Source organism: Lutzomyia longipalpis, chromosome 4 (genome assembly GCF_024334085.1).
Source record: "Lutzomyia longipalpis isolate SR_M1_2022 chromosome 4, ASM2433408v1".
In the NCBI taxonomy this organism is placed as follows: Eukaryota; Metazoa; Arthropoda; class Insecta; order Diptera; family Psychodidae; genus Lutzomyia; species Lutzomyia longipalpis.
Genome location: NC_074710.1, coordinates 10,738,153 through 10,764,847, shown reverse-complemented (window position 1 = coordinate 10,764,847; position 26,695 = coordinate 10,738,153). Strand labels below are relative to the sequence as shown.

At 34.2% G+C, this 26,695-nt stretch overlaps 4 protein-coding genes and 1 non-coding gene across 13 annotated transcripts in view; 2 read left to right on the top strand and 3 right to left on the bottom strand.

Annotated features, from left to right (window-relative positions):
• The window catches only part of LOC129796064 (potassium voltage-gated channel subfamily KQT member 1-like), a 51,769-nt gene extending 28,459 nt beyond the window's left edge, over window positions 1-23,310 (top strand). For 5 of the 7 annotated variants that reach the window (XM_055837760.1, XM_055837759.1, XM_055837758.1 and 2 more), the window contains 6 exons: window positions 2,830-3,005; window positions 3,145-3,396; window positions 5,836-6,060; window positions 13,972-14,158; window positions 17,279-17,441; window positions 17,544-23,310. In XM_055837760.1, coding sequence (XP_055693735.1) covers window positions 2,830-3,005; window positions 3,145-3,396; window positions 5,836-6,060; window positions 13,972-14,158; window positions 17,279-17,441; window positions 17,544-18,003 — 1,463 coding nt within the window. In that variant the 3' untranslated portion in view covers window positions 18,004-23,310. The remainder of the gene's footprint in view (window positions 1-2,829; window positions 3,006-3,144; window positions 3,397-5,835; window positions 6,061-13,971; window positions 14,159-17,278; window positions 17,442-17,543) is intronic. The other 2 variants (XM_055837761.1, XM_055837757.1) reach the window with 1 other exon arrangement.
• The window catches only part of LOC129796209 (mitochondrial uncoupling protein Bmcp-like), a 590,308-nt gene that overhangs the window by 48,849 nt on the left and 514,764 nt on the right, over window positions 1-26,695 (top strand). The gene's annotated exons all lie outside the window — the stretch shown is intronic.
• On the bottom strand, window positions 17-26,614 carry LOC129796109 (uncharacterized protein F21D5.5). Of its 2 annotated transcripts, XM_055837838.1 has the most exons (4): window positions 26,225-26,614; window positions 24,823-26,164; window positions 24,608-24,754; window positions 17-101 (listed from the first exon to the last, which is right to left on the bottom strand). In XM_055837838.1, exons 1-3 carry the CDS (start codon window positions 26,412-26,414, stop codon window positions 24,631-24,633), a joined length of 1,656 nt encoding a protein of 551 aa, XP_055693813.1. In that variant the 5' UTR covers window positions 26,415-26,614; the 3' UTR covers window positions 17-101; window positions 24,608-24,630. The 2 variants fall into 2 exon arrangements, with proteins under 2 accessions (XP_055693813.1, XP_055693812.1); XM_055837837.1 differs by lacking the exon at window positions 17-101 and having other exon boundaries at window positions 24,405-24,754.
• LOC129796092 (uncharacterized protein K02A2.6-like) lies at window positions 9,661-12,405 on the bottom strand. Of its 2 annotated transcripts, XM_055837812.1 has the most exons (3): window positions 12,238-12,404; window positions 11,403-11,570; window positions 9,661-11,341 (listed from the first exon to the last, which is right to left on the bottom strand). In XM_055837812.1, the coding sequence occupies exons 2-3, from the start codon at window positions 11,548-11,550 to the stop codon at window positions 9,705-9,707; spliced, it is 1,785 nt and encodes a 594-aa protein (XP_055693787.1). In that variant the 5' UTR covers window positions 11,551-11,570; window positions 12,238-12,404; the 3' UTR covers window positions 9,661-9,704. The 2 variants fall into 2 exon arrangements, with proteins under 2 accessions (XP_055693787.1, XP_055693786.1); XM_055837811.1 differs by having other exon boundaries at window positions 11,403-12,405.
• LOC129796709 (U6 spliceosomal RNA) lies at window positions 26,589-26,695 on the bottom strand. The gene has a single exon (XR_008751257.1). It is a non-coding gene; the product is annotated as a U6 spliceosomal RNA (small nuclear RNA).

Below are 26,695 nucleotides of genomic sequence, written 5' to 3'. Positions count from 1 at the left end.
AAATTAATTATAATTAAGTACATATGAGAAAGCTCAAGAACATACCTGTGTTGTACACTACACAAGTCCTTTTCCTCATGTTCACTTTCCCTTTCAACACCCTGAAATTGGTAAAAAAAAACGAAACATTGATAATTGAAATCACCAAAGGGGGTAAATGCCATATGAAATCATGGGACGTTTATCCCTTCTTCCATCGCTGGGGACATTTCCAATACAAAAGAAAAGAATTATTGTAACTCTTTAGGAAATATAAAAAATTAAGCTATAGAGCTAACCTTAATTTTGATGAAAATTAATTTAAAAAAAAACCCTCGGCTAATCTTCTTAAAATTATCCTATTGTAAGAAGAAATTATGCAAATTTTCAATACTCTATCACACAAAAAATGCTAGTCAATTGTAATAAAAACCCCGGCTTATAATAAAATTATTTGAAATATAAAGTTGAATAAAATAGCAAAAAATTACTGATCTATTGACTTTAAGTCTCAAACAGTGAGGGCTTCGCACTAAATACAATGGAATTCAAAAATTGTAATGATAGACTTTTTCTGTTGGGCTTTCTTACATTATTTAGAGGAAAAAATTGAAAAATTGATTTTATGCAATTAAAGTATATTTTTTACGGGGGATTTGAGGGAGTTTCGCAGACTAAACAGCCTCAGGCTACAGTCCTGCGTATCCTTAGAATTTTGTCGCTGCAAATTTCTGAGTGAATAAATATGAAATGAAATGAGTGAATTAAAAAGTTGAATTAAATATTTAACCAAAAGCCACTTTACAGCTAATGTTAATGTTTGAGTCTAATAAAATGTTTTACAATTTTATACAACTATTTACAGCTTAACCATTTATGATAGAGAACAATGTCAAGAGAGAAATTATTATATTTGAATTTTGAGATAAAATATTAATTTATTGTTTTTGTTTACCATAGTAGGTAAATTAAAAATATTTCATTCCATTCAACTGGTTATTCAAGTGCGTGGTGCAGGTAAAAAAAAGCACTATTATTTATCTCTCCCGTCTATAAAAATCCTATATCCTAGAAACTTTCTTTGGTGCATCCACTAAAAATCGGCACGTATAACTTTGAGATAAACTTATTTGATGTACAATTCTCTGTGCATTCCAATATTGACATGGACGAGGATGTATTTATTGAAAATTCAAAGGATGCTATTATGTGGTAATAAACCGAAAGGTCGCTTGAATAACATAAAAGCTGTACTTTAATTAGTTGGTATACCATTTTCTTCTTCAAATACTAAGTAATTTGAGTTGAAAACTTAAACATGGAAGCTCGAGGTGTTTTATAAATAATCAATGAGTCAATTTGTAAAGAACAAATAAAAAAAAAATGCTCTTTCGTTAAATAACTAAATATTGATAGAAATTCGGTATTATCCTCATTTTACGCAAACTGTTCTTGTAGAGTTTCTAAAATAATTTAATCCTTTTCTTGATTTTTAAAAGGAACTTCTTAAGTAGAAAAAATATCTTAAATAAATGTGTGTTAAAACTACGAAGATTCATCCCTTGAGCTACTTTACATGGGAACATGTGTCATACCTACTGGAGGCGAAGAATCATAAAAATTTAAATCCACATAAAATGAAGTTTCAGCAATATCTCCCATAGGTATCAACACCGCAACGCGTCTAAATATTCCCCGTATATTATTATCCTTGAAGTACCTACTTAAGTTAACTTTCTTCTGATACATTTTTAACTTTCTACTTTTATTTATTATTAAATTGAAAATGAAAATTGAGTAAATGTAAAGGAGCTTATTCATTTCAAATTCCCAAAAAGATTTCCTATTGTGATGACATGTATCGATGAATTGAACTCTATTGGCACAAAGACCTCTGCAATCGTTAATCCTTATTTTGTCAAAGACTTTTTCTTAAATTATCGCATAATCTATAACTTCAAACTTTTCGCAAAGTCTGTAACTTCAAAATTGTCTAGAAAAGTCAATTTTCAAGAAAATTGCTTAAAGTTTCGTTTAAGAAGTTCTAAAATTCTTCCATACTTCTTTTAAGCCATTCTTATGCACTCAAAGTCAACAAAGATGTTCCGAGTATACTAAATACAGTTCAATGAGTAAATTTCGATTGAAAATCATTGAATTTGAATTGAATTTCCAACAAGATATTTTGTTTACATCAATTAACGTGTATAGGTACAGAATATTGCAAAAAAAATGTAGAAGAGGACGGCCCAATTAATCGAACTATAATATTTAAAAATAAATTGACAACATGATATAACATAAAAGAATTCATATTCTTTCAGATCATTTTAATGATACTTTTAATAATTTAATTTTTCTGATAATTGTTTATAATGAAATTGTGTAATTAAGTTGATCTTCTTTTGATTCCACTAAAAAGTTGGTATTTATTTGTCATTAAAAAAGTATTTTTATATAAATTAAATGTGGGCAGGTACACAAATTCATATTAATTGTTCCAAGGTACCTCTGAAGTTATATTAAATTACCATTACCAATATTATAGATATCTCTTTGTATAATGATTCCTTTAAATTTCTCCATTGTATGTACGTACATACATTTTAAATTAGGATTTAATTTATTGATTTTGTCCATGTGACAAACAAACTTTTCCATACGCTATTAATGATTCATTTACTCGCAATGGTCATGACACAAACACTCTCCATTTCAACAATTTTCCCTCAATGTTGAACACGCAATTTGTATTATCATTATATGGCAAAACCTATATAATTAGAAATTATTTGCAATGAAAAATACTATAAATCAACTTATTTATTATTTTTCTATTTCAATGAGCAGATTTGATTGTCGTCGTGGCGTCCATGGTAGTTCTGTCTGTGGGATCAAATGGTCAGGTCTTTGCAACGAGTGCCATTCGTGGCATACGCTTTCTGCAGATTCTCCGGATGCTGCATGTAGACCGGCAAGGTGGTACATGGCGACTTCTTGGTTCCGTCGTATACATTCATCGTCAGGTAAACGAAAGACCACAATCAACAATTTAGAACTAAATGTATTGTATATGTAGCATAGTGTCGAAGGTACTTGAGGTATTGTATTGATTTTTTTTCCTTCTGACAATGGCCTTGTGCTTTTTTCCATTCCATTTCGCAGGAATTGATTACAACGCTATACATTGGATTTCTGGGACTCATATTTAGTTCGTACTTTGTGTATCTTGCTGAAAAAGATGTTGTTAGTCCTGATGGCAAGAAGCACTTTGCTAGCTACGCAGATGCTCTATGGTGGGGTGTTATTACGGTGACAACAATAGGATATGGGGATGCTGTTCCGCAAACGTGGATGGGCAAAATTGTAGCGTCGTGTTTTAGCGTCTTTGCCATTTCATTCTTTGCCCTACCTGCGGTAAGTTTCGTGTGAATGATGAAGAGAATTTTTTTTATCATGACCATGTTAACGTTAACATAACAAATATTATAAAGGAAGGAATTTTCTATCTGATTTTTTTGTAGATAGAGACTTTCGATTAACGACAAAGTTTAAATATGAACTGAAACACATTAGATTATGAGGACTAATCCATCCCCAACGAACGACAGTTTTAAACCTTAAGGACCAATGAAACATTTTCGTCCAATAACTCGATTTTGGAAATGCGTTTTTTTTTCTAAACTTTATTGACCCCAAACCTATCCAGGACTATACCTTTATGGTCCTTGAAGATTTTGAGATCACATAAGAACTCACAGGGCCAGGAAGAACGAAAGATCAAAAATTTAAAAAAAAAAAAAAAGAAATTTGTGTCAAAAATGTCTTATTTGAAATATAAGGGGTTAAACGCCATACAGTACTTAGATAAAAAAAATAAAAATTAAATATAGCATGGATGGAACAGTATAAAGCGAAAGAACGGTAAGTAAAACTTACAGGCTGTGATTCTTTGTTTGTCAATGAAATGTGAAGATGGCAGAAAATTGAGGATGGGCAAATTTTGAGGAGAGACTTACTCGCGAGCCGAATCACAGCCAAAGCGCCGAAATTTTGAAGAAAGCCTTAATCGTGGAGGGCGTTGGCTGTGATTCGGCTCACGAGTAAGTCTCTCCTCAAAATTTGCCCATCCTCAATTTTCTGCCATCTTCACATTTCATTGACAAACAAAGAATCACAGCCTGTAAGTTTTACTTACCGTTCTTTCGCTTTATACTGTTCCATCCATGCTATATTTAATTTTTATATTTGCAGTTTATATATCTTTATCTTGGCATTTTTATATGTATATATAATGTATATATCTATGCATTTATATATATTTTACTTTACTTTTATATGTGTATATATATAAAACGCCCCGCTTCGCGGGGCGTTGGTCTTATGCAACTCAAGATATGACATGTTAACTTTAAAACGCGATATCTCCGGAACGGTTACATAGATTTTCTTCATTTTTGGCATGATGAAAGATATTATAGCCAACTATAACATATCAAAATATGAAGCAAATCTATAAAGCCGTGCTCGAGATATTCATCGAAAACTCATCGAAAATTTTGTTTTCGATTTTAGCGCCACTTGCGGTCATTTTTCGAACTTGCGATGTTCCGAGAGGTTGTAGGGCTTCTTGAGATCTTTCATTTGAGCCTGGGTTGATCAAAATCGGTCAAGCCGTTTTCGAGTTATGATCGATTTTCGATGAAAAATTGTGGCGGCCATATTGACTAAACGGCTTGACCGATTTTCGAAAATGAGGTATCGTTGGAAAGGTGTTGATGTCCCCTACAACATATAAAAATTTCAGATTTTTAGCTATTACAGGGGCTGAGATATAGGCAAAACAAAATTTTGAGGTTATTCAAAATGGCGGATGGGGGGGGTGGGGGGTCAGATTTGACTTCATAATCGGATGTCTTCCACCTGATATATGAACTTTGCCGTTGACCGCAAGTCTCTATCTATTACCGTTCTCTTGTAATTTAGCGAAAGGTTCCGGACGGCCGGACGGACGGACGGACGGACCAATTTTTGGCGCATACGTTTTTTGGAATGTGGGGACCCTAATTCGTGGTCATCCCAAGTTTGAGCCCGATCTGACGACTTTGGATTTTTGAGTGTACACAGAAGCTGTGCTTCTTTGAAGAAAGAATCACAGCTAAAAAGGAAGGGGAGACCGGGGTTAAATAAGTCACTTAAGGGTTTAGAAATAGCTCAAAATATCACATTTCCCAAATAGATAAAGCGTAATGTATAGCTCATTTCTATAGGAAATTTACTGCTCTATAACTCTTTCTCAAATCATTTTGTTCTATCTAGCTAGGAAATATGATATTTTTGGCTTTTTCCAAACCCTTAAGTGACTTTATTAGCCCCGGTCTCCCCTATTAAATTCTTTATATGCTGTACGTACATGCTGTATAGGAAACTTCTTTGTCCTTCCAACGATTGCACATATACAATTGAAACTCTTGAGCAAGTTGTTAAGCCAATATGTCTGTCTGACCTCTTAATCAAAAATCAGGCTAAAAAGAAAGCTCTTAAGATATTCCAAAATTGACTTCCATAAGAAACAGAACTTCTGTAAACTCGGTCATTTAACCATACCATTTTGTGTATGTTTTTTTTTCTTTTTAAAATTCATTGTTGTGTTATTTTAATGCATTAATAGTTGAAATATTATTGTAGGATCGAATTATCTTCTAACTAGATCTGTCCAAAAAACGTAAATGAAGAAAAAAAAAAGAAATCAAACAATGAATGGATCTACTATTTACATTCATACATAAAGAAAGCATAGAAATAGTGTAATGAAGTGAAACCCTACTGATGTACATTGCTATATACATTTTTCAGGGTATTCTTGGTTCTGGCTTTGCCCTAAAAGTGCAACAGAAGCAACGTCAGAAGCATTTTAATCGTCAAATACCCGCCGCTGCAATGCTCATACAATGTTTATGGCGTTGCTATGCTGCCGATAAGAAATTCCATAGTGAAGCAACGTGGGATATTCATGTACAGAACAAAGATGAGGCACAACCCTCGTCGGGTTCAACGGTACTCCCAACCCAATTGGGAAAGGTAAGTAGACAATACATTTTGTATACATACAATACACCTGTTATACTAATTAAAATTAACTATATATAAGCTTCTTGTTCACTAAATTGCGTTTGCTTATTTTTTTTCTTTTTTTCTCTCTCTTCTATTTCTGTCCTCTCATACAAAAAAAATCTTCATTTGTAACACAATCCTTTCTCAGCTTTTGCTCTCACTTTCATCCCTTCACCATTGCCCGTAAAATTCATGTCATTCACACCATTACAGCTATGCTAATTACTATGTAGGGCAAAATTTAGTAAAAATGAATATGAATTAATTTTTGTAAGAAAAATTTTCCTTCTATTGTGTCAAAAGTCACTGTTCGAATTATGCATAAATTAGCGCCATAGAACTTGATGGAATATTATTTCCACAAATGAACTCGGATTTTCCTATGTGGGTAAGCTAATTTGAACAGAGAGGTTAAATGTAGTTATAGCTGAGGGTAGTTAAACAGAAAAGTTTCTTCCATTTTAATATGTATGTACGGTATGTATGTATACGTAGGTAGGTACATACCGTACCGACCTACATAATTCCGAGACGCATATGATTTAGTTCAACTACCATAAACTATGTACATTTCGTCAATTATTTAATTCTTCACATCTTATTCCAATGAAATTCTATTCAAATAGCAAATCGATATCAACATTAATTTTTAAACTAATCACAAACCAATCAACGGTTACCACACATGATTCTCACGTAAACAAAAGCTAATCAATTAAATGCAAATAAAAAGAATATAGCGTGATGTTCGTATTGAAACAGTTTAGAGTGTATTTCACAAAATGAGTTTAAATTGAATTTTTTAGAAGCTCATATTAATACTTAGGGGAACGTGGCCCAATTCCGACCTCCTTCGATCTTTTGCGATCCACTATTACTTAAAACTGATAAAACTTTAAATGTAATAAGTTATGGGAGTAAAAAGAGCATTAAATGAGCTTAAAAATGGTACTTAAGAATATTGCTTTTTATTTTATAAAATTTTTTCTCATTCTGCGCGGAACTTTGGAGGTCAGAATTGTTCCACGTTCCCATACATAAATTCAGAATTCTTCATTGTGTATTGTGCTAGGTAATAAAAAGACCACTTTTATTTCACACGTTTATTCCACTACACCTCACCTTTACACCTGACATTTCTCATCTGACATCTCCCGAATCATCCCGAACCGAATCATACCGAATCTGCACAGGGTGCATCACCACATCCCTCCTTTTCTCCATGTTTGGGATGCGATCCCCCCAGCTCCCGGTATTCCAATCTCTGGGGCTTCTTCTTCTTCCTAGTGGGTCTGTTGCGTGTTGCTGTTTGGGTTTGTGGAGCGGGGATCTCCTGGTCGGTGTTGCCATGGCATTCCACCGATGTCGGAGTCCCAGTCCCCACAGATTCAGACTCAGCTTCGTCACTGTCACCCTCCTCAGGTGGTGTGGCTCTCTTCAAGTGTGCCACGTTGCGCTGGAGACGCCGTCCGGATTCCGGGTCCTCGATGACCACCGCAGATCCCTTCTTTTCTAGAACGACGAATTCCGTGGGGTCAAACGTGGTACTCAGTTTGTTTCCGGGAAGCAGGTTTCTCATGAGTACGCGATCTCCCAACTCAAGCTCCGCTGGCCTCGCACCTCTCTTTTTGTCCTCCCTTTCCTTTCCTTTTCCTTTTGAAATTCGATCTTGGTCTCTGAAGTCAGAGCTGGGAGGCATTGTAGAGACATCACTCAATGCAGGAATCTTACCCCGAATGGTACGTCCAAAACAGAGTTCTGTTGGGGTTTTTCCGGTAGTAGCATGAGGCGTCGTATAATACATTAGAAGATATTCTTGCAAATCACTCTTCCAATCACGTTTCAATGCCTGACTGATTTTTAAGCGCTTCACCAACGATCTATTTTGGCGTTCCACTTCCCCATTCTGCTGTGGCCAGTAAGGTATCGTTCTGTTCACGGTGATAGCTCGCTGTTTGCAGAAGGTCTCAAACTCTTCACTGAGGAATTGTTTGGCATTGTCCAGCGTTATTGTTCTAGGGTAACCCATTCTCACGAAAATTCTCTCCAACCGCCTGATTGTTTCCTTAGCAGTAATCTTCATCATAACTTCTACTTCTTTATAACGACTGAAGTAGTCGACAATGACGAACAGATATTCTCCAGTAGGTAGAGGTCCCATGAAATCTACTGCTATATCAATCCAGGGTCCTTGTGGAAGCTGCCTGCGTACCATCGGTTCCGGTTTGGACGGAGTAGACACCAACTGACATCCTTTGCAGCTCCTCACAAACTTAGTTACCTCTGTGTCCATTCCAGGCCACCACACTCTATCTCTCAATCGGCGTTTCATCGTGGTTTCTCCTGGATGTCCTTCGTGAGCAAGTTGCAGCATACGTTGCCTCAAAGAGGTAGGTACCACAACTTTTGTTCCTCTGATGAGAATATCTCCGATGCAGCTGAGTTCCATCTTGAAATGTTGGTACAATTTCACTTCAGGCGCGTGCCATTGATCCGTTTCCAAACACTGACGTACCACATGGAACTCCGTGTCATTCCTGGAAGCTTCCTCAATCTCCGAAATGTCAATGGCTGCTGATTCAATGACTGCTCTGATAAAGAATTTATCCTCCTTATCAAACCCTTTCGAATCCCTGCTTTCCGTCAACCGTGAAAGAGAATCAGCAATGTTCATGGATCCTTTCTTGTAGATTACTTTGAACCTGAAGGATTGCAGCCTTAGAAGCCACCTTTCAATTCTCGCACAGGGTTTGGTGGTCGGTTTGAAAATAATCTCAAGTGGTTTGTGATCTGTAACCAGTTCAAACACTCGTCCAATCAAATAGACACTGAATTTTTCAACTGCCCACACCAATGCCAATGCTTCACGCTCAGTCTGACAATATCGCCGCTCTGTATCCGACAAACTTTTGCTAGCGTAAGCAATAATATGTATTTTATCCTCATTGCTGCTGTCAATTTGTATCAAAACAGCACCAAGAGCAACTGGAGAAGCGTCCGCGACAACCCTGGTGAGCAATCTATTGTCAAAGTAACTGAGAGTTTCCGCATTGCTCATCATCTCCTTCACAGCTTGAAATGCCTTCTCGTGGATCTCCTTCCACTCAAATAAGGTATCCTTATTGAGCAATAATCTCAGAGTGTGTGTGACAGTAGAGCAATCTGGTAGGAACCGACTCACATATGTTACCAACCCGAGAAAGCTTCGCAGTTCTTCCTTGGACTTTGGAGATCGAAACTTCCGAATCGCCTCAACTTTGCTCTCAGTAGGATTTATACCCTTTTCAGACAATTGGTGTCCCAAAAATTCCAACTGGCGCACCTTAAAAACACATTTCTCCTGATTCAACAGTACTCCATGTTCCTTTAGTGTCTTCAGAACCTCCTGTAGGGATCTATCATGTTCCTCCTCCGACGACCCAAAGACAACGATGTCATCAATATAATTCAGGGTGTTACTACATCCTGACAATATTTGCTCCATCGTCTTTTGGAAGATCTCCGGGGCACAAGATATGCCAAACATCAATCTTTTGAACCTGTCTCACAAATAAATAACAACTCATAAATATTCCTCAAATTTTTATTAATCTCTTGTCCATTATTTAATATTACTCTTCATACCTGAACATTCCCTTGTGGGTGATGAATGTTGTAATCTTTCTGCAAGCAGGATTCAACTCTATCTGATGGAATGCATTCTTCACATCAAGCCTCGAGAAAAATTTTGCCTTCGTCAATTGAGGCAAAAAATCCTCAAATGTCGGCATGATGTGGTTCTCGCGCCTCACAGCTTTGTTGGCTTGTCTCATGTCGATGCACAATCGAATGTCACCATTATCCTTGGGGAGTACCACCACAGGAGACACCCAATCACTGGGACCCTCCACTGGCTCAATTATATCCGCCTTCAGCAATTCATCTAACTTCTCCTCAACTTTACTGAGAAGAGCGATGGGTGGCCGTCTTGCATGTTGATTTACTGGCGTGACATCTTCATCAATGGGAATCATCAGACTAATTCCACGGATTTTGGGAAATGGTTTGGATCCCTGTTGAGCTTGCACAGCGCAAATACCACTATGTTGCTTACTTGGCAATCCCAACATCAAAACTCCCAAGGCCTTGGCTGTTGCCTTGCCCAAGAGTGGCTGAGATCCCCCTTTAACAACATAAAATGTCGCCGTGCTTTTTAACTCCCCATTAACATCCTGAATCACTACTTCTGCTTCAAACGATCCCAGAATTTCCAAGGGACTCGACTGTGCATATGCCTTCAGCTGTTTGGTGACAGATTTCGTCATATTCTGGGCAAATATCCCACTCTTCTTCAAGTACTTCCACGTGTTCTCTCCAATAATGTTGTGAGTGGAACCAGAATCAATTAGCATCTCAATCAAAATGCCACCAACCTTGCACCAGATGTATTCATCACCATCCCCCACATTGAATATAAATCCATCGTTTCCATCCTCCTCTTCTGAATCATTCTCTTCACTCACATGATTCACTTTTGCAATCTTCGATTTGGGAGTTGATGCGTCTTCTGCATTTGACCGTTTGAGGTTTTGTGCTCGTCGAGTGCGACATTTCCTTGCAAAATGCCCTTTGATGTTACATTTGGCACAAGTTTTCTCCATGGCTGGGCAATTTGGATCTTTCGCCGTGTGCCCGGATCTACCACAACGAGAACATTCATCTTTTGTGTTGAAATGCCCTGCCTGAGCTTTCGGTCTCCCTCCATACTTCTGTTTCTTCTCTTGTACCGCATTGAGGTCACTCTTCTCCAGATTCGAGCCTGAACCTTCACCAATCGTACTCGACTGTTTGCTCATTTCCTTTGCTTGAGCTTTAGCTGCTTGGTATGCGTGTATATACTGAAGCAACACATCCAAATCATAATTCGGTTTAGCCATGATTTTCTGCTTCAACTCTTCCGGACACAACATTATGATCTTGTCTATCTTTGCGCTGGTTTTTGCGTCGCACTTCTCCGATTCAAAGACACACTTCTCGGCTTGATGCATTGCCCTCAGAATCACCTGTTCCAATGATTCTTCTGGTTCTGGCATGAGAGACCAAAACATTTGCCTCTCATAGGAATCGTGTCTCTTTGGTGCAAAATGCTCATCCAGCTTTTTCAACGCAATTTTGTACGGATCATTATCGTCATCTCCGGGTATATCTGCACCCGGGATTTGGTAGAATACCTCTCGTAGGTCTGGACCACCATACGCAAGCAGCATCCCTTAAATAATAGTCATTCTTATAACATTTTTTTCGGCTCATAGGCCTTTCTTTAAACTCACCTTTTAGTTTCTTCTTATCTGTCTCTGCTGTTGCCAGTGCAACACTGAGGAATCCCCTCTTGAACGTCTCCCAATTCTTCCGATTCTCATTTGGGGACAACAATGACCGTTTGAATGGCGGTACATTGTATTGATTCCCATGATCCATGATCTTTTCTTTGTCAATTTCTGTAAAAGAAGAGAAGAAAATCATTAATTTCTTCCCTACTTATTGCTTTTTCTTTCAATTCATTTTATTGATAGTCTCATTTCATTCATTCTTTCATGAATCCTATCACTTAATTTCCAATCTTTTTTCATTTTCTTAGTATTGATAGTTTCATTTTCATTCATTCTTTCATGAATCCTATCGCTTAATTTCTCTACCAACAGTCTCATTTCCATTCATTCTTTCCTGAATCCTGTTGCTAAATTTTCTCAACTTCTGGCAGTCTCATTTTCATTCATTTTTCTAATGAATCCTGCCTTTTTAATCTTTCTCTCTTTCTGGCAGTATCATTTTAGTTCATTCCCACAGAACCCTGCCAATTTTGTGCATTCTGTTTGCCCAGCTTGTGATCTTACAAGCTTTCCGGAAACTTTCCGTGGTGCACAAAATTGTCAAAATTTTTATATTCATGTATTCATTTCTCTAATTCACAATTAATTATCACTCCTGATCCTCTTCTAGGGGGTCAGGAGTCAGAATTTACATTAAAAATACCACTAAAATTAATTTTTCATGCTGGTTGAATAACCTAACCTCACTTTTTCGCACATGGTTGCACAAAGTTTTCGTATCTTTTTTTTTCATACGTGCTTTTTCATTTTCTCACTTAATTTCCGTACTGCTTACCTTTTTCCTTGATTTTCCTTCGTCGCCAATTGTGCTAGGTAATAAAAAGACCACTTTTATTTCACACGTTTATTCCACTACACCTCACCTTTACACCTGACATTTCTCATCTGACATCTCCCGAATCATCCCGAACCGAATCATACCGAATCTGCACAGGGTGCATCACCACATGTATAAAATAGAAAAAAAATATCGTGAACGGTAATAGGTTATATTTATAATTCTATTTTTATAAATTCTAATTTAATGTTGATTATTCTTTCTTGTGAATTTCTCCTTGAAATTTTTTACAAGAAATTCACAAAATTCATAATGTTCACACCTCGCTGGGCATCGTAAGCAATTAGATTTTTAAAATTTTTCGCGGAATATAATCTTTTTAGCCTATCGCGATAAATTCTACATCAAGGTGTGAAAATATCAATTACTTCAGGGCTTTAGGCTTTTTGCGTCTGTAGGAATCGCTGTTGGAAAAATCGAAAAAAAAACAGTCCAAATGAAATAAAAACGTACTAGTTCAATACCATATTGCAACGTTTCGTCAATAATTTAATTGTTCCCTTCAGGTTATTGGAAAGTACGCGACACCGCGTCACAAATCACATGAGGAAAAGGCCAAAAAACACCAATGAAAAACATCACAGCATTACTGTGGATATTTTTTTGGATGAAAAAAATAAAAGAAAATATTGCACTAAAAAAGAAAAGAAGAAGTGTGACTCATCAAGTGACGTATCGACAAAAAAAATGCTGGAAATCTCTGAATTTCTCTGTTTAAAATTTTCTTTTTAGTGCAAAATAAATTAAAATGTTTTCATACTGAAAAATCGTCACAGTGATGTTGTGTTGTTTATCGATGGTTCTTTTTTACCTCTTCCTCATGTGATTTGTGACACGGTGTCGCGTACTTGCCAATAGCCTAAAGGGGACAATTAAATTGTTGCCGAAACGTTGCTATATATGGCTTTTTGCGATGATGCTTTTTATTTCATTTAGACTGTTTTTTCGGATTTTTCCCCTTTTTAACTACTTGATGTTCGTCAAAAGAAAATTCAGAAAAATGTTTTCATTTTGAGAGAAAAATTAAGCTGTATTGTCGCATCAATTAAAGCCGATTCTATTTGATTTTTGTGAAAATGAAATCTTTCTCTGCTATGGATTTTATATATGTATATACAGGTAGTCACAGTCAACATAGTAAAAATACTAAGCGTACAATGTGCAAACTATAAAGATATTAAAGAAAAACAATGATGACGTTTAGTGTCTGTGTTTATTTCAAACAAATATTTATTAGCTGATCCCTAACTAAAATTTAAGCCCTAAAATTAAAATGTCTCTTTGACAATTTTTTATGTATTTTTTTTTTAACCTTCAAAAGGTTACGTCGTGTGTCCCGATTGTTTGCTCCAAACGGGAATTTTAATAATGAATCCTTGTGCACCAGCATATTGTCAAATTAAAAGAAAAACACTCACAAAAAATATTTGATTTTTTTTCGGTTGTATTATATTGGCTATATTCGCTATATTACATTGGCTGTGTTATTGTATGTTTAAAAATGTACATAGTACATTGTAATTAGAAAAAACTACATATATTATGCCCAATTCATTTATTTATCATAAATCATCGCATTTTGTGGATTTAATTTGATTAATTTCGCCTTGCTACCCCTTATGTTTGTAACGCTCGATGTTCAATGTTGTTCTATTGAAACATTCGGGTCAGACCCTAATGGTGCAGGTGGCGAAACGCGGAGCGAGTGTCCTGAAGCGTCGAAAGAGTCGCAATCGTATGGAGCAATCAGCGGCAACATGTAGTACACCAACTACACAAAATACCGGCGAGCAACCAACACCACGTAGTGAGTCAACTGAAGGCGATGGGGCTTTTTACAACGACGAACCACGCATTGGTGAGTTTTTGTAATTTTTTTTTATTTTAATAAATAAATTAATAAATAAAATATCATGGGTATCATGCTATATCTCCATAGTAGGTAATATATGCGCACAATTACAGTCCCTCGACAAAAATAATGCAAAGTCCTTAAAAAATATTTTGTCTCTGAACTTTTTTTTCCTTGAAAAATACATTCATCTTCTCCTTCTTTTTCTTTGGCATGTTTGTTTTCCCAAAGAGAACCTAAACTCGTCCCATTGAAGAACTTTGCCTCTTTCACTAAAACCAGAGGCTTAGTGAAAGCTTTCGTAACAAATTTTTCTACATTAAGGAAATGTTAACTCCTTAATAAGCCTCATTCATTCCCTTTCCAAATCTGCCAGGATGATCAAAATCGGATGAAAAATTAACTTTTAACAGTAGGTGGAAGAGAAAATGGCATTTTCTGCCAGGGTCTACTGAATTGACTACCATAGGTCAGCACCTTAACCGATTTTGATCACCCGGGGTTCTTCGGAAAAAGGAAGAGTGCAGCTTTAGAGTTTTTTTTTATTTATCAAAATCGGTTTGCGAGAAACGGAATTAAAATAAAAATAGGAAAAATTTTTCAGAGAAAACAAAATATTGCAAGTTTTTCACACAAAATATTTTCCAAAAAGGCTGTCGCATTATTTTTTTTTGTCTGCGGACTGTATACAAAACTTCAGGAATTTTTCGTTGATATTAATACCTATATACATACATTATAACAATACCTATACGTGTCTCCCAAAATTACGCATGAATAATTTTTTTTCGGGGGTGGAATCATTTATTTAATGTCTTGTACATGCCATTTGTGGAGAAATAATTGCAACCACACGGTAGTACAAGGAAATAAAGTGGCAAATGAAAATCCGTGTATATTTACTGCTCAGTGTAGCACGTAATGTTTACGAGAGTTTCTTCTGCAACATAACCATGGGTGTGTTGATGGTGCTTTTATTTTGATTTTTTTATCATTTCACGTGAAATCAGTTTATGTCCGAAAAGAAAGAAGGTGGAAATATTTATATGTTTCGTCACGACATCACACTACACATATCTCGAGTCTTCTACTATATGTTATTATGTGTATAAACACACATAAATTGCACTCTGAAAAGAAAATTCGATATATTTTAGAATTTTAGGTCAACACTGTCTTCGTGGACAAACAAGGGGTTTTTTTTCTTCAAATTGCAAAGGGTATTTTTGCACAAAATTTTCTTGTATGTCTTCATTGAATTTCTTATACATTGCACTACCAACCTATAGACCAAGTTTTATTGCGCACCATCATAGGGGCGTTGAAAGTAAATTTACGTATAGCATGTCAGGATTGATAAAGTACATTTTCATTCGTCTTTCCTCTGGGTTTAACCATTTTCACTTTCATATCGCATACAACACACCATCATTTTGCATAATGTAGGTAACATAAATTATTATTAGAATGTACATAATAACGATTTCAAATAACGATTTAATTGAAAGAAACCAGTAAACGGAACTTATTAATTTAGAGACTATAGAAAACGTTCAATCCCGGCTGACACAGAGTCAGTGGTTTTTACGGGTCAGGAAAAAGTTTCAAGATATTAGTCGGAAAATAATCTTGAAATTACTTTTGCACATGAGAAATACCTATATCAATAAGATTTTCACACTTCGCGTCAACAAACCTAGTGGCAAATAGGCGAAACTCAGAGTGAGCTCACACATACATTTGCACCCAAGTAAAAACCGACTCTTTCGATAACGCGAATGTGAATAGTTTTAATACTCATTGGCTACAGCGTCGGTATCATATGAAATCATATAGATTTTTCAAAAATTAGTCTTAAAAAAATTACGAAATTTATTTCACCTACGAGCAGTCCTGATTTCTTGACGATTTTATTACATCGCGTAAATAAAAATTTAAGTTTTCTTTTTCCTAGCTAGGATCGCTGCAGTCTATGTTATTTGACATCCAGTGCTTTGTGAATCATTTTTAATCAAGGTGTTGCTGTGAGTATTGTGGAGTTTAAAAAGAAACAAGGAAAATATTTGCTGAGAAAAGAATTGGTAAGTTTTCTATAACCCATTATTACAGAATCCTGAATATCAAAATGAATTAAAAATTTTATTTTTCTGTATTCTAGACGCCAATGGAATATCCCGAAAATCAGGCATCCCAAATTCAGGCATCTCAGAGTCGCCTACGCTAAGGAGCAGCAACTTTAAGATGACGACAGAATGACCTGGTAGATGAATCATCTTCAGAGAGCGAATATGAAACTTAAATTTTTCAATAAAAGTATAATAAATATTCACAAAGTCAAATTTGTTTTATTTATATACATAATATGTATGTATATATACATACATATATATAAATTTATATATAATTTTAAAAGAAATTTTAAAATATTATGTATTAGGACCATTGAAAAAATATATTATTGTGGTCTTAAAATTAAATTTGGTTTAGTTTTGCGACTATTCTACTGTCGCGTAAATGAAGGAGTCGGTAAATTTGCTACTCACACGGATGAGCTACTCAGCGCTACTCACTAATACACACACACACAAAAAAGTGCCATTTTCTAACAAATAGTCGGAAAACTTTATATGGGAACTACTGACGAGTTCTATTGACGCGAATTGTGAAAATCTTTAAAAAATCTTAAAGTTGTGTCAGCCGGGATATGATGTCAAGTTCATCCCTCCATCGTTTTGAATTATAAATTACCTCCATTCTCGCGTCCTATGCATATGAGAGCTACATATGAAGTTGAAATTTTGATATGTTTTAGTGAAGTCATTAACCTTCACAATGCTTGCTATATTTTATATTGATAATCCATTTTAACGTAATGTTTAACCAAAAGCAACAGTTTTTTCGGAAGTGATTGACGTTATTTTTTTATTCCTGATAGAAGTTCGAGGGTTTTTCTTTGAAACATTTTTCCGGGTCAAATTACTTCCAAACTTATCCTAAAATATTTTTAGAATTATGTATATACCTAATAAAACATTATGATATATCTGATAAGTGAAAGTGTTACATAAAATTAAGTTATATGTCTAAAATTGTTCTGCATTCTACATCACGCTGCTTTTTTTGTAGGAACACCAAATCGCAATAAACGCGAAAAGGAAGTGAGTAGGGGAATTTTTACAAGTCAAACGAGCTCAGTCACGGAAGTTGCTAGCGATGAAGTGGAACAGTCGGAGCAAATGGAACAGGATCAAGAGGGTGATGATGATGCAGAACCAGCACGAGTGACCTCGTAAGATATTTAGAATTTCATCATATTGTGATTTACATATTTCCTTTCAACAATACTTGCAAATTTTCCTCTATCTTCCCGTTTTTTTCCTATTTATTTTAGATTAACCGAAACTCACAAGAATGCTATCCGTGCTATAAGAAAAATAAAATATTTTGTAGCCAGACGGAAGTTCCAGCAAGCAAGAAAACCCTACGATGTTCGGGATGTAATTGAGCAGTACTCACAGGGTCATCTAAATATGATGGTACGAATTAAGGAGCTCCAGCGACGTTTAGATCAAACACTGGGGAAACCAGGTAGCTACTTGGTGAGTGGGGATCGTGTTGGGAACGTGAAACCAATGACAGTGGGTGCTAGGCTATACAGTGTTGAACAAAAAATTGGCGGATTGGAAAAACAACTGACTGAAGTGGTCACAAATATGACCACAATACAACATCAACTGCAAAGTGTAACAATATTGCTAACTCAGTATTTTAGTACTCAGGCTCCCATAGAGGCATCGAAAAATTCTATGGTAGCTACATCACAATTGAGGTACATTGAAGACGACATGTAAAGTTATAATAAATTTTAAAAAAAACCAAACAATCGAAGAAAATAATCGAAATTTGAATTTTATCTTTTGTCTGCATACGTCTGAAAGAATTAAATCTTTATTGCTGGTATCCGAATTAACTACTTGACGTTAGATTTAATTTTTGTATAATTAATACTCTTTGGTCTATTTCTGATTCATAATGATGTAGTAGTCAGCCAGGGAGGGATGTTTAATGCCTAAACACTCCAAATGTTTTAATTTTTCTTTAAAGATCAAAGAAAATATTTAATTTGATAAAATTAAAAAAAGAACTTTCAAACGTTTATAAAAGAAACATCGAACGTTAATATTAACGTCAAACGCTAGAAAAAAGTCAAATATTAAAAAAAAAAACATACAAACAATTTTTCCAAAAACTTAGTTTGAATGGAACAGCCTTTAATAATAGAAAAACAAAAATAATATGATTCTCAATCTTCATAAACCTAAATTTCTTAACCTTTTCTTAATTTTATTATTATTTTTTTTTAAAGCTGTTTTAATAAATTTATGACTACACCCCAGCTAATTCTTCTAAATGCATTGTTATTTCAACGATTGTGTAGCAATTGACCTTTAGTTGTTTTTTAGGGGAGGACAATCAAATCGGACCTTCTACATTCGATTTTATAATTTATTTGTCTAATGAAACAAATAATTTATGTACCAGTTCAAAGATATCAACCCCAAGATTGCTTATCATTTTATTTGGATGCTTGATGATAAAAAAAAAGTTAATTGACCCCAATATAAAGATCTTATTCATTGAATTCTCTATAGAAATTAATGGAACAGAGCACCACTGCAGAAAGCAAAAAGAAGAATTATTCTATTCAAATATTCCCTTAAAAGACATCAGAAATTGCCAACAAGTTCTGAGAACATTTCAAAAGATAACTGAATGTATCTTTACCCATTTAAAACTTTAGAAAACTCTTACAGGGCCGTATTTGAGACATTATCCCCTACAAATTATACAACACACTATTAAACGTTTCACAGAAAAATAAAAAAATAAAACTATGAGATTAAAAGAAATAGTATTCATGTAATGTTTTATCAATCTATATAAAAAAATCCATGATGAAAATATTTACTTAAAAATACAAAAATTTACATGAATGTTTATGGGAAAAAATTAAAATCACTAAAAAAATAAATATATAGGAAATAAGTGATTTGCCAAAATGGATCTTTTTAGCTATCAACAACAGGAAAAGCGGTGACAATATGAGCGTCAATGTTATCATTGTCACAATTTTCTCAATCACAATGATTCTAGATAACTACGTACATATAGAAGAATTTTTTATTTTAAATTATTGCAATAAGTTAATTTTCCGAAAGTCTACAGCATAGTTTTGTGCTAATTCTATTTTGTCTAAAGATCGAAACCGAAATTAAAAAAAAATCATACAATTCGAAAAGTCATAAAATTATTGAAAAAACAAAATGTAACCTCACAGGGTAACAAAGAACGAATCTAAAAATTTCTTTAGAAATTCTGTAATTTTACAGTCGAAACTTTAAAAGTAAAATTTAAAAAAAATCCTGAAATTTAGGCTTGTCAAAAGATTAAACATAAACTGATTTTTATGATTTCTATGAAAAAAAAAACATAAATAGATACATTAAGGTGGATACAATAAAAAATAAATAAATTAATTAAGAAAAAAGATATTGCTGCAAATGAATGTTTGAGATGTATTATTTAAATGATTCTGAATTTATTTTTAAATGAAGAATAATTTTTTTGTTTTTCTATAGGTCCATTGTGTTTTTCGATTATTCCTTCTAATGAAGGATTCGCCCATACGGAAGTGAATAAACTTCTTCAATTATTAACTTTAATTTTAAATTAATTTATAAACTTCTTCTATATTGGACTTCACAATGAAATATAATGATTAGTAAATAAATTTTAAATTTTTTACATAGCCCAGCAACACAACACACAGAATCATAACGCTAAAACATTGCTAATTATTTCTTTATTAGGTATATATCTTTTTGTACGCCGATAAAAATAAAATTCAATTAAATCTTTATCATCTTGTTAGTTAAAAAAAAAAGTGAAATCCATTAAAGTAATCTTCTTCATTAGTCCTCAACAAAACAAAAATCATTTTAAAAATTCGTGATTGTAAACGAAGTACCTTAAATATTACATACTTTCCACCCTTAACTAGAATACTTTCCTTACCAAAGTAAGAATAGTTAATAACTAAGTTGGGGAAAGAACATCTTTCTAGATGTAACCCGGAAAAAAATTAAAGCCTCATAAAAAATAATTTTCATTTTTCCTTTAAATTTTCATCAAAATTCATATGTAGAAGAAATACTCACATTTAAAAGCTCAGTGAATGTTAGTAGAATAAAGAACAATCATACGAACTTTTTTACTGTTTTTCTTTTCATTTATTTAAGAGTAAATTTAATGAAGTATTCTGCATTTTTTTAGTATTACAAAAATGCCTACCTACTCCAAAAAAATTGAGGCGAATATGTGAAGATTTAATGTTTAATTGAAAAAGACATTTTTTTAAATCACGTACCTATGAGTAGATAAGAATAAAAAAGAAATATATGACATTCAATCGAAATTTTTTGAGTAAAAAAATAATTTAGATCTATTTTTATTTTGTAGTTTCACTTCTACAAAATATCATAAAGTAAAACAAATTATTGAAATAATTAAAATTAAAGTTAAAATTAGTATTTCGCTAAGTAGATAGTATTTATTTCACAACATTATCTCATTAATTTTCGTCACAATATTTGTGATGACCTTTACGAACAAAAAAAACATTAGACTCCACACTTTACACCCTTAGATTATGGACTGCAACTTAGGGCCTTCAAAATTCTCAATGAGAAAGAAATCTTTAAAGCTAAATCCTATTTACTGGAATTATGCGTTTTTATGGCGCAGTGGTATGAGTTTGTGCCTGGTACTTTGAGAAACTTTTAAAATTATAACAACTTTGCATATCCATTGACCAATCTAAGAAAAAACTTTTAAATATCACCACTAAACATTTTACATTTTCTACATATTTTTTTTACATACATATTTACATATTCTATGTATGTTGCTATTGGCATTTAAGTGAAAGGATTAAGTAAGCTTCTGAAATTTTTATTTAATCTTACTTAATTCAATAATATTTTTTAAGTATTAGGTAATTTGAAATACATATTGCTGAACTTAATGGAATATAAATTAACATAAAAGTCATTGATTAGCATGTATTAGCTATTAAAATTATTTGATAAGAATAAAGCATGCATTTACATATAATTAAATATTAAATCAAATATGTATCTGTCACTCAGTCTTGAGTAAAAAAAAGAAGAAACGTCTTTCTATATAGGTATAGTTTGGCTTAAATAGGAAAATTACTGAATAAATGCGATTTCGTTCTATTGATTATGACAAGAGACTACAAATTAAGTAATCTCTATAATTTTTCGGTGACAATGACCTTACTTTCGCATAGCGATTAAATAAACTCCACAAACTATGTATGTACATAATTAACTTAAAAACAAATCAATAAAAATAAAATAAATGTTAAGTATTAGCCCAGTATGTCTAGGAATTTTGTGAAGTCTGAACTTCAAACTTATCAAGAAAAGTCAATTCTCAACCAAAATTCTTGAAATTTCTTTTATGAGTTCCTAAAACTCTCCCTCTAACCGAATCTATTTCGATCTAATCTATTTTATCAAATGGACAAATCTGGGTTAAAGTGAAAATAAATAATACTTGAATATTGCAGATAAAAATATTATAAAAATAAAACATAAAAATCATTAATTATTAAGCGTGAAGAGCTACTAGAATTTAGTAAGAAGAAAGCATTTACATTACGATTAAATTTGAAAATTTCTGTGATCTCAGTGCTGTTACGTCAATGTGTTAATGTTTTATCGGGAGTCTTCTATTTTGCAAAGATATTTTTCTCAATTTAATTTTATTCCTTAAGAGATTCTTTATACTATTTACGAGCATTGAATTCTAAATCATATTACTTTTTATTTTGTACATTGAGCATGGTGCGAAATTTTTTTTACCTAACATTAACATTTTTTAACTTTCATTGCCATCGTCGTCATTGATTAATAATAAAAAAAAAGCTGCCAATTAAAATAAAGTTTTTATTTGAGAACAAAGTTTTTTTTTACGTGCATATTTACATTAGATTAGACTCATAGAAGAATTTTGATAAAGGAGTTTACTCGATAATTTAGGGGGAAATCCCTAAATCGGGGAAATAATTGGGATTCGCGTCTTGTAGAGGATCACAAAGAAAACAAAAAGTCACCAAAGAGTCTTTTCATTACATATTCACTTAAATCATTTTCGTTAGCTCTACGTCACTCTAAGTACATAAATCATAAAATTGTATGAAGTATAAAAAGATTTTATTTCAAATTAATTGACGAAGCATTAGCCTGAATGCTTCATGCATTGAAAGAGAAAAAAAACACAATGACGTCATTATTTAAATTTTTAGGCAAATTTTTACCGTCTCTAAAAAAGCTAAGAAAGTGATCCCCGTAGTGGAATTTGGAAAAAAAACCTTTTAGGTATGGTAATTTCTCATTTCCGTTTTTAATTTCCTTCAAGACTACACAAATAGTGGTTTTTCTCCAACAAATCGGGTAAACTCCTTTACAAAGGGTTATTCAATTCAAAAATAAATTCATAATTTATAAATCTTTCAAGGTTATTTTTGTAAAATTTAATTTCAATTTATATTTCAATGCTCAGTAGATAAATTTGTGAAAATGATTTTTTCTTCATTTTTTAAGGGTTGCATAACATTATCAAAAGACACAACATAAATATATAGATGTTTAAGTGTTCATCTCCCAAAATACCTATCATACCTATCCCTATACAACAAAACATATTACAGTGTCTATGAAAAGAAAAAGTTGCCCATTGAGAACAGAGGATAAACTTGCCCCCTAAATGGACTGTTTGGATCCTGAAAAATATCCTAATTTTTTACACACAAAAAATACAGACCATGCTATTCTTTATATTAAAAAAATAGGAAAAAAAATTATCTTTCGTAAGCATTCTAATTCTCTTTGAAAAACATTACAATCTTGACTATCAGCGGAATAATTAGTGCTTAAGTTTGAAGCAAAACTTTTTGTTAGCTCTTAAATAATTTAACACGTTTTGTAAATAAAGTCACCTTAGGGGTAAATAGTAGTAGTGAATGTACTTCAGAAAACTTAAATAAATTTTAATTTTTAATCTAAAACAAATCTTTTACAATTTATACATTGCAGCGTCCCGATCCTGTCAGCGCCATATTGGAGCTGTGGGCAACTCCCCCAGTAACCTTTGACTCTCATTTAACGACTAAAATATGTACACGACTGCGCCCATGGATGGCTAAGATACGACTAAATCATTACTCTCTTCTCAGGACAACTCTCAGCTATGTTCATTTGCTCACTTGCTCGTCTTTTCTCTCTTCTCTTCTACTTCAACTGTTCTCTACACGGAAAAAAATAAATAGCCAAGGTAGACACAAAAAATATTTCTCCCAGCTATTTGGCGTTAGAATATAACAATGTCCAGGGTAGAAATGAAATATGTCTCTCCCAGGCATTTGAAATTTCTAGCTCAGAAATTTTAGAGAGAAATCAAAACATTCAAAAATTAGGTTATAGGATGGTATTGTTGACTTTCTCTGAAGAAGTGCAATTTTCCTGTGGACCCATTTACAGTAACATCTCATGATTTGTCGGAAAATCTCACAGTTTTCCCGATGATTTATGAAAATGACCATGTTTATGTGTGTATTGGAAAAAAAATGACAAAATTTGTGAGGCAGTTAAAATTCTTTTGTAGCCGAGACTGGAGCTATAACTGGCTCGAGTACAAATTATGCGTGGCAGAGACATATAAGAATTTCTGGCTTGGAGATATGTCAATTTCTGTACCGTACAACTTTTTTTTTCCGTGTACTCTTTTCACGCTTTTTTGAGAATCTGTAACCTGGGAGTAGATGATGAGGAATAAGGAATAGAGGAATCCAGCGGGTGGTATGACTTTTTAATTTTTGGTTTTTTGTCCTTTCTGATCCTATGAATCCTTTTATGTTCTTAAAATTTCAAGGAACCGTAAAGACATCGTCCTGCTTTAGTTTTAGCTCAAAAAATAAAAATTAATTAGTCAAAATTGCTTATTTTCAAAAACGAGCTTTTAGATGAAAACTTCCCATTGGTCCAGGATACTCTAGCTAGACAGTAACCAAATAATTCGGAAAAAGAAAATCCAGTGAAATAATGAGGAAAAGTATTAGGTACGAACTATATCCCATTTCTTATGAGATAAAAAGAAAGAATTTTAGTTTTCTTTTAATATTTAATTTAACGAAAATTCTATTTTTAAATTTTTACATTGAATGTAGTATTTTTTAAAGAATTTTAACAAAGAATCTTAAAAAATATCCGCTCTAAGATGCTTAAATTTTATCTTTAAACTGTTTTGTTAAACTGATTACAAAGATCACCTTACCTTGCTTCCTTCTAACCGTCTGCAACTCAATGAAACGATGCTGATGTGTAGATTCCGTCCTATTTATCCAATAGGTACATGTGGAACAAATCCTGGTGCTTCTTGTCCTTAAATTTTGGAATTACATTGACTTTAACAATCCCGGAAAATCCTTCCGCCGTTGTGGGATCTTTGAATTTAGATCTGGAAAAATTGAAAGCATGATTAGACGGATTATCGAGTGAGATAAGAGAGAGAGACAAGATTATTACTTGAAAGAGTTGAGCACCATATCATTAATAGGAGCATGGGATGGATCTACCAATTCCCGAAAAGCAATTTGATGACGCGCCTGGGCTGGAGTTGTTGCCATTTGAAAGCACCTACAGGGACATTTTAGTTTCTTCGCTAGTTCCGTGTACCTCTTCCTGCTCTCAATATCTGGATTTGTATTGTCCACAATGACACTTTTACCACATTGAAGAGCTGCCTCCGCTGCTGCTACGCATTTCTGCCACGTACCCAATTTATCCCTACTGACAATCTCATACTTTCCCTGGTAGTTTGCTTGAACAAAGGCAGATTTCCCAGATCCTGGACTTCCCACCATGACGATCATTTCCTTGTTTGCAGCATGGAGAGATGCCCCCGGTGGTTGGAGGAGTTGCTTTGGGGGCACGTAGTTTTTGGGATCAAATTCCGGACGTTCCCAGGGAAGTGCCTTAGCACGGAGGAAATGTTCCTCAGGTGTGGCAAAACGAAGATTAAGATTGAGTGCCATGAGACGATCACTGCATGAATGATCTTTCTTTCGCTTCTGGAAACCTTTTGTTGCTGCCCTCCCAGCTGCATCACCCACAAAGAAACTCTCCTTCATATCAATCTTCACTCCATCATTGAATCTTTCCTCTAGTAGTCGCCACATTCCTACCATTGGCTTCCGGTAGATCCCCTTGCCCGTTGAGATGAATACTTGAACGGGGATGTTGATTTTCTCAACAATTCGCTTTACTTTCCCAATAAAATCCTCAATTTTGAGCTTCCCCTTGGCAATTGATGCTTGATTCGTAAAGAAGACAACCTTAAATCCATCTGCGTGATTCTTCTTCAGCACTCCCGGAACCTCTGAGAAGGCCAACTTCCAATCATCGAGATTCTTTGGGAAGACATTTCCGGACTTTGTGGTGATTATTGTGCCATCAATGTCATAGCTGGCAATCTTTGAGCGCGATATCACACCTTTGGATGTCCAGATGTAAATTAGCTTCCCATCAGGAGCTTCGAGGAATTCAGCAACTGTGGCATCAGTTCTGGGAATTTTAGAAGCTGAACTCGATGATTCTTCCGGATCCCCAGACAACTTTCTCTTTCCGCTACTCTCGTTGGCTTTTGGATGAGATTCTTTGGAGTTTCCTGGTGTTGCTTTTGAGGATTTTTCCTCTGAGGTAAAGATGATTTTGTAGGAATACTTTCCGGGAACTACTTCAATGATATCCCCATCCTTTGCTTCATACGCCATCCCTTTGCTCATGACTTGTCCATTGAGGGAGCTAGGATTCATTCCCAATGCAACACATTCCACGATCCTCTTGGAAAAGTTGGTCGTTAGTTTTACTGGTGAGAGACAAACATGGTCAGGTAGGGTGACATTCAATGGATTGTTCAGGAACTTACCTTGCTTCCTGGAACAACACTGATCCTGAATTTCCGTCTCAGGGCTTCTCCCGATAAATGTGGGATCTTGTGGGAGTTTCACATCCTTGATTTTTCCATTAATGCTCTTGAGGAGACACTCTCCAGCTGGTTTACTTGCCATGGTGCGCAGAAAAAGCCGGGAGATTGAGAAAACATAAACAAACACCATGTGACTTCCCTCCAAAACAAACCCCCCTCCACAACAAATGTCAAATGCTTGAATTTTTGAGAAACTCGTGACAAAATAAAGGGTTAGGAGAAAAAAAAAAGAATTTTTAATGAAAGAAAATAATAATAATTTTTATATCAAATATTACAGAGAAAATAAAGAAAATTTTTGCAAAAAAATGTGGAACGCTTCACGATTTTGCGTGTCATCCTTGCGCAGGGGCCATGCTAATCTTCTCTGTATCGTTCCAATTTTAGTATATGTTCTGCCGAAGCAAGAAC

Coding starts and splice junctions, on each gene's coding strand:
- LOC129796109 (XM_055837838.1), bottom strand. CDS start 26,414: ATGGTGTTTGTTTATGTTTTCTCAATCTCCCGGCTTTTTCTGCGCACC. Junction 26,165..26,224: donor GTGTTGTTCCAGGAAGCAAG/GTAAGTTCCTGA, acceptor GTCTCTCACCAG/TAAAACTAACGACCAACTTT. Junction 24,755..24,822: donor ATGGTGCTCAACTCTTTCAA/GTAATAATCTTG, acceptor CAATTTTTCCAG/ATCTAAATTCAAAGATCCCA.
- LOC129796092 (XM_055837811.1), bottom strand. CDS start 11,595: ATGATTTTCTTCTCTTCTTTTACAGAAATTGACAAAGAAAAGATCATG. Junction 11,342..11,402: donor AGATAAGAAGAAACTAAAAG/GTGAGTTTAAAG, acceptor CTATTATTTAAG/GGATGCTGCTTGCGTATGGT.